This window comes from Capricornis sumatraensis, chromosome 20 (genome assembly GCF_032405125.1).
Source record: "Capricornis sumatraensis isolate serow.1 chromosome 20, serow.2, whole genome shotgun sequence".
Taxonomy (NCBI): Eukaryota; Metazoa; Chordata; class Mammalia; order Artiodactyla; family Bovidae; genus Capricornis; species Capricornis sumatraensis.
In genome coordinates this window covers 27,585,682-27,598,606 of record NC_091088.1, presented here as the reverse complement: position 1 = coordinate 27,598,606, position 12,925 = coordinate 27,585,682, and the positions used below count along the sequence as shown (strand labels likewise).

General features: G+C 39.6%; 1 protein-coding gene across 4 annotated transcripts in view; it reads right to left on the bottom strand.

Annotated features, from left to right (window-relative positions):
• Window positions 1–12,925, bottom strand: part of RBL2 (RB transcriptional corepressor like 2) — a 46,647-nt gene that overhangs the window by 16,082 nt on the left and 17,640 nt on the right. For all 4 annotated transcript variants that reach the window (XM_068992655.1, XM_068992656.1, XM_068992657.1 and 1 more), the window contains exons 6-13: window positions 12,289–12,449; window positions 12,135–12,199; window positions 11,367–11,553; window positions 6,886–7,052; window positions 4,387–4,496; window positions 3,346–3,449; window positions 2,132–2,269; window positions 574–738 (exon numbers count right to left, since the gene is read on the bottom strand). In XM_068992655.1, the coding sequence (XP_068848756.1) occupies window positions 574–738; window positions 2,132–2,269; window positions 3,346–3,449; window positions 4,387–4,496; window positions 6,886–7,052; window positions 11,367–11,553; window positions 12,135–12,199; window positions 12,289–12,449 (1,097 nt within the window). The remainder of the gene's footprint in view (window positions 1–573; window positions 739–2,131; window positions 2,270–3,345; window positions 3,450–4,386; window positions 4,497–6,885; window positions 7,053–11,366; window positions 11,554–12,134; window positions 12,200–12,288; window positions 12,450–12,925) is intronic.

Sequence of the window (12,925 nt, the reverse complement as noted above, 5' to 3'; positions counted from 1 at the left end):
GATCCCTGGTCCAGGAAGATCCCACTTGCCCCCGAGCAATTACTGAAGCCTGTGCACCCTGGAGCCCATGCTCTGCAACAAGAGAAGTCACCCAACGAGAAGCCTGCACACTGCAACTAGAGAGCAGCCCCTACTTGCAGCAACCAGAGAAAGCCCAAAGTGCAGCAATGAAGACCCAGCACAGCCAAAAAAAATAATAAGTAAATCTTTAAAAAAAATTCTGGCGGGTTTAGAAAATTCAAACCTAATAACTGGATACTAAATACAAATTAACCTTCATTACTCATTGGAGAATTAGACAATCAACCATTTTAAAGTATAGAAACTTGATTAGGAAATCAAGAGAGAACACTGAATTCTTACTCTGTCACTAAAACCTTGGGGCAGTCACTAATCATTTGACTCTTGTTTCCTCGTAGATACAGAGGTGACTGTACCGAATTACACCCAGCTGTTACCCTCCCACACTTATGAGCAAGATGCTAAGTTTAACTGTGGTCAGTGAAAGAGAATTATGATAGGACAGATGGTAGGCTTTTTGTCACAGAAAGATGTTAAGATCTTTTCACAAACCTCTTCGCATGTGGGAACTCTGTTTTCATTGTCTCTAATCCTGTCCCAGAGCGGAGACTCTGGTTTCCAAGCTAAATGATCCAAGATTTGTTCTTCAATCTGATTAAGGTGTTTTACCACCTCTCTACAAAGGCCATCTTCTGCTCTAATGAATACTTCTATCACCTGAAATGTTTCAAAATGTCTTGGTTTGTTTAGTAATAACTTTTAACCAGAAAATTATTCAAGTGGAAAAGCAAAATGGGCAAATATATTTCAATATTTTTTACATATTTATAGAAACAGAAGTCAATTAATGAAAAATTAAGGTTAAAGAATACTATTTTGAAACAGCTGCTCCTCATTTCATTACCTTATTTAAATTGCAGGTATGAGCCATCTAAAATCTTTTGTACAGGAATACATTTCAAAAATCTTTAAATTAAAAAACATGCTCTATCTACTGAGATTAAGATACATGACTCAAAATGTGATATTTAAAAACTGAAAAGTCTATGCCACTATAAAAATTAGTTTTGACTAGTGTATGAGAAGGCAATGGCACCCCACTCCAGTACTCTTGCCTGGAAAATTCCATGGACAGAGGAGCCTGGTAGGCTCCAGTCCATGGGGTCGCTAAGAGTCGGGCACGACTGAGCGACTTCACTTTCACTTTCCACTTTCATGCATTGGAGAAGGAAATGGCAACCCACTCCAGTGTTCTTATCTGGAGAATCCCAGGGACAGAGGAGCCTGGTAGGCTCCAGTCCATGGGGTCGCTAAGAGTCGGGCACGACTGAGCGACTTCACTTTCACTTTCCACTTTCATGCATTGGAGAAGGAAATGGCAACTCACTCCAGTGTTCTTATCTGGAGAATCCCAGGGACAGAGGAGCCTGGTAGGCTCCAGTCCATGGGGTCACTAAGAGTTGGGCACGACTGAGCGACTTCACTTTCACTTTTCACTTTCATGCATTGGAGAAGGAAATGGCAACCCACTCCAGTGTTCTTGTCTGGAGAATCCCAGGGACAGAGGAGCCTAGTGGGCTGCCGTCTATGGGGTTGCACAGAGTCGCACATGACTGAAGCAAATTAGCAGCAGCAGTGTATGAGAATTAAGATAAGTTTATATACTAAATCAATATCAAGTGGGAAACCAAATCAGTGCTGTAACTGTGTGCCCCTATATAACATGTGAAAAGTTCTTTTCTGAAAGACACTTTCATTTAATTTTCATAAAATTAAAAAGAAGGTTGCTATCATGATTAGCTAGTGATAATTTGCTACTTTTTATAAACTTTCTTACCTTATAAAAAGAAAGTATTCTAAAAGACTATCAGATAAATGGAGGAATCCTATGAAACTTTTATACAAAATAGGTCTATACATATTAAAAGAATTTATATAGTTCTTAAGACTCTCCTTTTTCTTCTCTGCTCCCCATTTAGAGTGGAAATTATTAAATATGTAATTTAAAACAGAAGAAATGTACTTCCATATTAAAATGGATTAGATGACTAACAACAAGATGTTACTCTCTTCTACAATTTCCTCATCAATATCAGATTTTCAAAAATACCTTGTAAAAATGATAAAGTGGCACATCGAATATTTCAGTAATAAATGGAAAATTCCCAGGAGGCTTATAAGAAAAAGTGACGACCTCAAGGCAGCACGCCAAGAGTGATCTGTGGAATGCATCTTGTTCCAGAATGCCCTATAAAAAAACAAAGCTTCAACATCTAGGAACATTGTTATACTCTTCTGTATGTCTCAAAATTAAAAAAAGAAAAACTGTTCTAAAACAGCCTTTTAAATTTCACCAACCATATACTATTTTTATTGAAGTTCAGTTGATTTACAATGTTACATTAGTTTCAGGTGCACAGTGTAATAATTCAGTATTTTTGCAGATTATACTCTAGAAATAAGTTAATATAAGACAATGGCTACAATTTACTGTGCTATACAGAATATCCTTGTTGCTTATCTATTTCCTTCTCCAGGGATATAGCAGTTAGTACAGTTAATCCCATAGTCCTAATTTATCCTTTCCTACTTCCCTCTCCCCTTTGGTAACCACAAGTTTGTTTTCTGTATCAGTGAGTCTGTTTCTCTTTTGCATATTTTTAAGATTACATATGTAAGTGACATTATTTCACTTAGTATTCTCTAGGTCCGTCCACACATGCAAATGGCAGAATTTCATTCTGTTTTATCATTAACATTCCATTGTATACACAGCCATATTTTTATACAGAATAAAAGCACTGTAGATAGCTATAGAGAGTCAGAACCATTATTTGTCAATTTTACAGTTTTCATTAAAATGTTATTTAAAGTTAATTTATTTTTAAATTATCTTTATTGAGGTCATTAAAAGCAAGCATTACTTCCACAATCTAGAAAAATTACCTTAGTCAAAGATCAGTGGTTGAATATTTACATTAAATTCCTATATAGTCAATACTCAATTTATTCTATACAAGGCTTGAATTAAAACTCCATGTTATTTAAAAATCTCAGTTAAGGCTAAGTCTGAATGTGTTAACCTTGACTAAGGCGTCTTATTACCCACAGAGTCTCTAAGTGATAACACACAGCCTGCTGCGATGAGAAACACTAAGTGGGCAACCGGAGATGAGAGGCTCAGAACACAAGTTTCCTTAGATGACAATCTTATTCCCTCAAAGTTATATATTATTTTTTCAATAATGGCTGTTTTCTTGGTGGGTTGGGCTGAAAGGGAACTACATTTTATTGTGCTGCTCAGTACATTGGTTATTTACTCACAGATAAATCCATGTCTCCCAGTCTTTTTTGTTCCTGCTCAATAACAGATTCTAATACTTTATAGTAAAGCATCTCAGCAAAACGAAAATGTTTGCTGGCAATATCTGAATAAAAAAAAAAAAGTCACATGCAAAGAACATAAGTATTGTGGAAAATGAGGGTCTATCCCATCCCCTACCCACAGAATACAATTTAAAAACCAACCCCAACACTTCATATATATGTATGTATTTCCCAGAGCTACTATTTCAACCGTCCCTAAGATTCCTTAACATTTTCTTCATGGTAACACTGAAATTTTTCTAAAATTGGAAATAAAATTTGTACATAAAAACTGTAATAGCACTCCATCAAGATCACACTTTTTTCTTTTTTTAAATTCCGAATAGAGTAGCTCTACGCCAAGAGGTATGTAACTGGCTTGCTACTGCACTATTTGGTACTTATACTTCATGACATCAAACAACTCCAAAAACAAGCCTGGGCAGGTAACAGCTATGATGAATCACTATAGTTCTATACGTAATATCCAGTCTACAAATGAAAATTAAAGATTTTTTTAAGTGCCAGAAGTCCAACATAATAAAGATTATCAATCTAAAATTTCTCTCTTATTGAGAGATGCTAAAGCTGAAGCTCCAGTACTTTGGCCACTTCATTCGAAGAGTTGACTCACTGGAAAAGACTCTGATGCTGGGAGGGATTGGGGGCAGGAGAAGGGGATGACAGAGGATGAGATGGCTGGATGGCATCACTGACTCGATGGACGTGAGTCTGAGTGAACTCCGGGAGATGGTGATGGACAGGGAGGCTTGGCGTGCTGTGATTCATGGGGTCGCAAAGAGTCGGACACGACTGAGCGACTGAACTGAACTAAACTGAACTGAGAGTAGCCCAGAAATAGGTTGACAGAAAAGTTGGATATCCGTATTGTGGGCCTCAGACTAGAGTCAATTTCTGACTCGGTTTCCAAGAAAGAAATCCACATATTAATAGTTAAATTTCAAAAATGAGAACAATATGGGTAATATTAAGCCTTACCTTTAGCACAATTACTGCCATCCTCCTCTGACTGGAAATGCTGAGAATATATCTCATACATTTCTTTCAATCTGTTGGCAATAGCCTGGGTTGGATCTCTGGAACATGACCTAAAAAAAGAAGAAATTATGTAAGGGTCTTGCCAAGTCACAAAGTGATAAACTGTTTACAACTCTGGAATTTCAGAGTAATTTTAACCTGTAAATATCAAATACTTTGAGCAGAAACTATACACATCCCAATTAATCCAGGCAATCCCATACTTCCTTATCAAAGCTGTTAGTATTACCATTTGAATGAAAAATATTTATTCCATGGAGCAACTCTGACCAGTGCCCATTTGATGTACATGACTGGCCCCCACCTACTCTACATATCTGCAATCACTGTTGACAAACAAAATTGCCCTCAACTCTTTCCCCAGATAGCAGCACAACTCTTATTAAGGACTCCTGGAAGAAAACAGAATGAAGGGTTATATAATCTATACTACAACAAAGTCATATAAATCATTACTGGCATTCTACATTTTTTCCTCTAAAATGAAGTTTATTTCATTGATTTTTCTAGTTTTACTTGAAAGGCACTATATGTTCAATTCAGAAGCATAGTATAAATGATCACCATGTGGGCTTTTGTAATAACTGTTTTTATCTTGATCATAAACATATATACTCACTGTAGAAATGCAGCAAGTTTAGAAAATTACAAAGGAAATAAAAATCAATTATAGTCCTGATACTAATGGCTACTGAATATCATATGTAAGCAGAATTTTATTTATGAATACACACAGAGGTTACAACAACAGGAATCTTTGGCTCTACCTAGTATCTACTGGCAATATTTAGCCCCACTAATGGTATTCCAGTACTCAGGCCTGGAAAATCCCACGGACGGAGGAGCCTGGTGGGCTGCAGTCCATGGGGTCGCTCAGTCATGCCCGCCTGAGCGACTTCACTTTGACTTTTCACTTTCATGCACTGGAGAAGGAAATGGCAACCCACTCCAGTGTTCTTGCCTGGAGAATCCCGGGGACGAGGGAGCCTGGTGGGCTGCCGTCTATGGGGTCGCACGGAGTCGGAGACGACTGAGGCGACTTAGCAGCAGCAGCAGCAATGGTATTTAAGATTAAAGAAGCTGTTACACCTAGTTAGAGACTGCAAGGAGATCTGGAAGACACAGAGGTTGACAGCCTTCCAAGATGTATTTATAAAATGCTTCTGAATTCTAGGTAAACAAGATTCATCTGAGCAATATGACTTAGGAAGAGGTCATACAGAAAAAGCCTATTGGGTGTCAATCACAATTCAGTTTATGAATAAAGTAGACTTCATAAAAATGTACAGGAAAACTGGTCAGCCTTGATATTTAATATGTGTGGCTATGAGTGGGAAATTACTGTATGCTTATACAGGGCTTTCTTATACTATACTGCCAGAAATTAAATGGTCTCCCATAGGGTCTATGTCATTAAATCATAAATGTTCAGGAATAGAAGCAGTCTTGAAGGTAATTTTGTCAAATAAATTTGCTAAAAATTATGCACAGGTAATGAAATTCAGTCTATTGTGTTTTCCACTAAAGTTCCCTGATACTCTTACTAGTATCAGACAGATCAAAGGAATTAAAGGCAGCTGACTGCCTTTCCAGGCTAAGGGTGTTTTATAGAACTTAGAAAAGTTACGGTGGTTTTACATTGGCTGTGAATCTAACTGGCTATCTTTTCAAATGTGACCCACCCTTCAGAAATTTGCTCAGATTCAGTCCTTATTCTGAAGTTCTTTGACAGATGCCCATCTTTACTGATCCCTCTTTCCTTGAAATCTTAAGGTAGAATAACTGATAATAGATAGGTTAGTGTCTTATTCTACAGTATCTAGTGTTATTAGTTACTGTCTCCTGAACTCTGCTTAAGAGAATCTGAGAGCTATGGACTGAACTTTTGCAGCTGCTCCATTCCCACTCCCACCTCAATGTCATGTATTGAAATCTAATCCCCAAGGGTAATGTACAGAGGTGGGGAATTTGGGAGGTGATTAGGTCATGAGGGGGGCGGTCCTCATGAATGGGATTAGAGCCCCTATAAAGAAAACCCAAACGAGCTCCCTTCTTCCTTCTGCTACATGAGGACACAGCAAAAGCACAGCTGTCTACGAACCAGGAAGCAGTCCTCACCAGACGCTGACTGTTTGCATCTTGAGCCTGGACTTCCAGCCTTTAGAACTGTTAGAAATTAACTTCTGTTGTTTCTAAGCCACCAATACTCAGCCTACCGTATTCTGTATAGCGGCCCAAATGGACTAAGATACTGAGAAAAAAGCACCATTTTCTGTTCATACCTTTTCTGTCCTCTAAGGACTAACAACAGAACTGAGCATAACATGGATATAGAATTATCAATGGGTGAATTAAGGCACAAATGGCAAAACATAAAAATAAAACACTGGAAGACAGTCAACAACCAAGTCTTAGAAGGCAAGAAGAGCTCAGACTAACCTGAGGGTCTGTTCCAGCTTCTCACTCGGTGCATTCCTGAGGCCGGTGAGCATGGTGTGAAGGCGACTCAAGCTGTGTGTAGCTGTAGAAACTGGAGTCACACAAGGGCTGCTGTCCTTAATGTACCTCACACCGGTAAGTGGTGTGGAGACTCTAAGTGCTTTAGACTAAAGGGGGGAAAGGAACAGTATTTCAGGTCAAAGAGACTGTCAGTCACTTCATAAATGGGAATTCAAGCCAATCAGACTTTATCTTTACATTACTGGTAAATATTAGTGATTCAAATGTCACCACTTTCTTGGAATTTAAATATAACACCACTAAGAGACATCACTATCCATGTGAAATTGTGTTAAAGGACAATCTATACTTTAGCCAACTAAGCAGTTTATCTCTTAAAAAATATTTATGGGAATTCCCCAGCAGTCCTGTGGTTAGGGCTCTGAACTTTCACTGCCAAGGGCAGAGGTTCAATGCCTGGTTGGGAACTAAGATCCCACAAGCCTCACCATGTGGCACAGATTAAAAAAAAAAAGTTAATGTTTAAAATAAGGCATAGTTCCCTATTATTCCTCCTTCAAAACTTAACTTGAAAGCAAAAAGAAGCATGAAAATATTAAGGCTATCTCTGACAAACATAATTTCATAACTCCTATCTACTGTTATTTTTGTAATTATTCAAAGACTTACAAAGGAAAGCTGAGAATTAAATCTGGCCCAAATGAAATCCATGATTTCAAAAAAGCCCCTCTGAATAATCAAATCTTGCTTCACAGAGAGGATAAAGCAAGCCTCCCTAGATGCAGAGCACAGCCTGATGCAGAAGAGCCTTCTGCAGTCTTCTTGCCCCTCCTTTAGTTTCTAGAATCCATCATAGGCTTCCCCCTTAAAGCAGACAGACCTTCAGAGAAATAAGTTCAAGTGAAATTCTTAAACACAAAAATGAAAAAGATACAACTTGATGCCAAAGAATTTAAGTATGAATACACAGTCTAATAAAATATCTTTTTCTATATTTCCAACAAACTCTGAAAGGTTAAGATAGCTTAAGAATTTTTTAATACTCAAGACAGACTATGTTTCCCTATGTAGTAAATGTACTTATTCCAGAGATAGCTGTAAAAACACCCACCAAAAATTTTACCTGGCAACAGAACTGTTCAAGTTCCACAACATACAGAAAAACACAGAAATCCACTATACAGAAATAAATCTACATGCTTTCTCTGTGACTTAAGAGTAGAGGAAAGACTTCCACTCTGCTTCAAAGAAATTAATTCTATAACTTTTTTAGGTCAATAAGATGATCTAGGTTGATTAACTACATTCAGAAGATTTCTCTCAGTACTTAACAGCTGTTTTTTCTGGCTTCATTAGTTCTTAGTTGCTGCACTTGGGATCTTTGTTGCCATATGCAGGTTCTTTAGCTGCAGCACTGGGGTCAGACCTGGGCCCCCTGCATTGGGAGCACAGAGTCTTAACCCCCTGGGCCCCCAGGGGAGTCCCTGAGCAGCTCTCCTTGCAGCCACCGTCTTCCCTGTGTATGACCCGGAGCCTTTCTGGAAGGAGAAGTGACAGCAGCCAGCAGCATCTCACCACCGTGCCTACAGGCAGCAGTGCTTCCACAAAGGAAACGAGGTAAGACGACCACAAACAACTTCCTGCCCACAGTCCTCAAGGTCGGCACGGGGCTTCTTGGTAGCCCCGTTTAAATTCTTAGCTTAAAACTTCCTGTGCATTCTGATCAAGAAGAGTCTTTAACTCCTTAGACCTCTTTTATTGCCCGGCAACTCATACTACTAGGTAACCTCTCCTAATTCCATAACTTTAAAAGCCATCTGTATCCTAATGACTCTAGGTATAGGTGTGTGTGAAGTCCTTTCATATGGGCTTCACAGGTGGCGCTAGAGGTAAAGAACCCAATACAGGAGACAGAAGAGATGCTGGTTTGATCCTTGGATCGGGAAGATCCCCTGGAGGAGGGCATGGCAACTCACTCCAGTCTTCTTGCCTGGACAGAGGAGCCTGGCAAGCTCCAGTCCGTGGGGTTGCAGAGTCAGACACGACTGAGCGCACATACACGGGTACTTGTATGTATGGCCTTTACGTTTGCTGTGAACGCTAGTCTTACATCTCTCTCTTTAATAAGGATTTATTCATCTTTTTTTTTTTTTGGCCGCACTGGGTCACTGTTGCTGTGTGCAGGCTTTCTCTAGTTGCAGCAAGTGGGGGCTGCTCTTTGTTGTGATGCTCAGGCTTCTCATTCTGGTGGCTTCTCTTGTTGCGAGCACAGGCTCTAGGCATGCTGGCTCAGTAGTGGCAGCTCATGGGCTTAGTTGCTTAGTTCACAGCATGTGGAATCTTCCCAGGCCAGGGACTGAATCTGTGTCCCCTACATTGGCAGGTGGATTCTTAACCACTGGACCACCAGGGAAGCCCTAGTCTTGTGTATCTCTTAACTGCCTACTCAGCTCCTCTACTAGAATGTCTAAGAGACATCTCACATTGAACATGCTCATAACTGTGACTCTTGATTTTCACCCCCCTAGACTTGGTCTTTCTCCCCTCAGTAACTGTCGATAGTAAATAACTGTAATGCCTACAAGCACTGAACACAACACTCGTCACAGACCTCATAAAGCTTAGACTGTAATGCAAGGAGATAATAAACAATCCATCTATCCTTCCTTCCCCTCTTCCTCCTTCTGTCTTTATCTATCATCTTCAGATAAACAATTCTTCCTACCTACCTACCAACCATCAGACAGTGATTAATACTAACACTAATCACAGAGTAAGTGGGAAAGGAAGTCTTGAGGTATGGGAGGATGCTGGTGGTTGTTATTTTGTATAGTAGTCGGGTTATTAGAGATCTGGAGGAAGTGAACAAGTGAACCACATGAGTATCTTGAAGAACAGCTTGCTCTGAGTTGGAAGTAGGCCTGGCATATCTGAAGAGGGAAAAAGGAGGTTAATGTGACATGAGTGGAAATGGTGAGGAAGAAGGTGGTGAGAGATGAATTCAGAGAGGGAGTAGGGCTAGATCACTGATGACCTTCCAGACATCTGCAAGGACATTAGCTTTTATACCATGCACCCAACTGGAGTCCTCACTGTTTTCTTTCTTGCACACCCTAGATCCAAGCCATTCTGTGGATGCTGTCTCCATAACAGAGCCCAAATACAACCATTTCTCTGATTCAAGACACCATGAATTATCACCAGAATCACTGCAATAGCCTCTTAATTCCTTACTCCCACCCCTGCCCCATCCCACCTCTTCACAAGCCCTTTTAAAAATGTAAACCAGATTCCATCAGTCACTGCTCTCTACAACACCTTCCTATCGGCTTTCCTCTCAAGCAGAGCAAAAGTGAACACCTTCCCATGGCTTTCACAGTCCTCTACGGTTGGCCTGTCCCCTTGGTCCACCCCGCTTCAGTTCTCACTCATCCAGTTTCTACCACACTGGTGTTCTCACTCACTGTTCCTCTGAAAAGCCAACCATGTCTGTACCTCACGGCTTTGTGCTTGCTGTTGTCTTGGTTTCAAATACATTCCCCAGCTGTTTCCATAACTTGCTTCCTCACCTTCTTCAGGTCCGCGTTAATACTACCTCCTTAGAGACGCCTTTTCCAACCACTCTATCTACACCCAGGAGCCCAAGGCCCACCCATTCTCTCTTCTCCTCAATACTTTGTTCTACTACTCTGTTTTAGTTTTCTTCATTTATCATCATCTGATACACTATATATTTACTTGTTTGGTTATCTCTTATCCATCTCCCCACATCCGAATATTAAACAGGATATTCATAGCTGTTTTGTTCACTGGTGTAGTCCCAGTGTCTAGGATACAACCCAGTATATAGAATATCTTGAGAATATTTGCTGAATGAAAAAAGCAAACCAGCCTTGAGTCTGGTCTTACAGGTGAGTTACCCCTTGGAGTTAGCCACACTGCCTCTGGAAGTACCTGTCAGAAGTTGCTTATTTTGTATGAACACCACACAACAGGAGGGAAACTCTCAGTCTCCATCATCCTGCCTGAAATAACACATGATCCTGAAACTCAGTTTGAGAGAGTTTTCTTAAAGACTACAGATTCTCAGTTTCCCTAGTGTCTTAGATGAAGGTACTAATTCAGGTCAATCAACATTTTCAAAATGCCTACTATGTTCAGTATGTAACAGCTGTATATCCCTGGCCCATCTTTTCAAAACCAACAACCAGCATGAGGCATTTCTTGACATTTATATTAAATTCTTTTTCGCAGATCTAACCAAAACTTGTGAAAATCAATGTCAACAAAGTTAAAATAATAAAGACAGAGATAACCTTTTCAACTGCAATAGGTAGGATGTGAATTTTCTTTTTCGTGCTGGAAGCCAGCAAAGCGCGCATGCACACTCAACTGCCAGAATAAAGCAGGCCCTCGGCGCGCCTGCTCTCGCGCTGCCACTCCGGCCTGGCTCGGCTCACCTTGTCAAAGTGCTGCTGCAGGATGTTCTTCATCTGCACCCTCTCAGCAGGCTCTGTTCCTGAGCCAGTGTTCAGGCACCTTGAGAGAGTCCCAATCTCCTCTTCAGCATCCTCGCCCAGGAAAATCCGCTCATCCAGATTCCCAGCAGATAAAACATACTCCTCATAGGCTTTACTGATGGCTTTACTAGAGGGGGAAAAACAGGCAAAAGGCACCCTCGCAGAGCTGCCATTTGAAGCTGTGTGCGGCTGCCTGTTCCATTGTTTTCATTTACTAAAAATTCTAATAGTCTGTGAAAGTTAAATTTAGTGGGATCACCAAGATAAAAACTGAGGCGTATAGAAATGCAGGAGTGCTCCACTACACTCATGCCTTGTACAGGAAGTGTACTTTGCTGACAGTATTCCAGGGTGGGTGCCCTGTATCAAGCTGCCAGCCGACTTCTCTCTCCCGGCTGCTCCAGGCACCTGTGAAGACCTCAGTGCTTCCACAGCACCATTCGCCACCTGGGTAGTTCCAAAAGGATTTCTCTGAAAAATCATGATCCCAAAATTTAACTATCAGAGCTTTAAAGAACAGCCGCACAATTTTCAACTACTTCAAAACATGTGCTTCAAGTAAGAGTTGATAGGATTTTTTACTGCATCCCTATATTCTTCCACAAAACATATTCTAAATTTCCAGGATACAAACAATAAAAACATTAAACTCTGATGTTTCCTGAGCACATAAAGTATGAAAACACTTTTTATAACAGAAGTACTCACAAACTCTCTCCAAAATTCCCAGGTTCTAAAAAACCAGTAAGATTTTCTTCTTTTCCCTTAAGGAGCTATGATGAAAAGAAAAGATCCTTAAGTCATATTAAATCAAGTCTTTACCCAGAAAATATTTTCAAATCATTTCTTTATACTTACAAACCTTTTTTTCATAAAGCTTCCTAATATAAGGTTTCCAGAAATGTTCCTTTATTCCTTTTGCTTCCAAAACTAAGCCGTCATGTAAGGAACACAGTTTCTCAATAACACAAGGTGGGTCGGAGGAAGGTTTAGAATCCTTAGCGTGAAAATCTTCAGATAGACCTATGATGGGTAAAAGCACAGAACAGAGATATCAGGTAGCATTCAACAAGCCTAACTGTAATAAATTAAGATATAAATAACACAGAGTCTAATCAGCACATGAGTTGTTAGCACATGCGTGTATAGGAAATAGTGTAAGGTGCTAATTTAACTGTTTAAATACACTTCAAAAATAGCAAATAGAAGTAAAGCTTTTATTATGACTCAAAAGATTTCAGTTATTCAGTTATCTGGAGAGAGTTAAAAAAGAAAAACTAAAAAAATATTTTTTATACTACTATAATAACTACAAAACAGAAAAATTAAATTTTGCAAAAAAAAGTGTTACATTCAAATAAAAAAGTCAAATAGAAAAGTTATTGTTCAAAGCACATACTCTTTATATACTTTGAGTTAATTACATTAGATGTTTTTATTATATTACTTTACAGCCCTTCTTGCCCTAGACTCAATGCAAGGCAAAAAAACCCCCACAA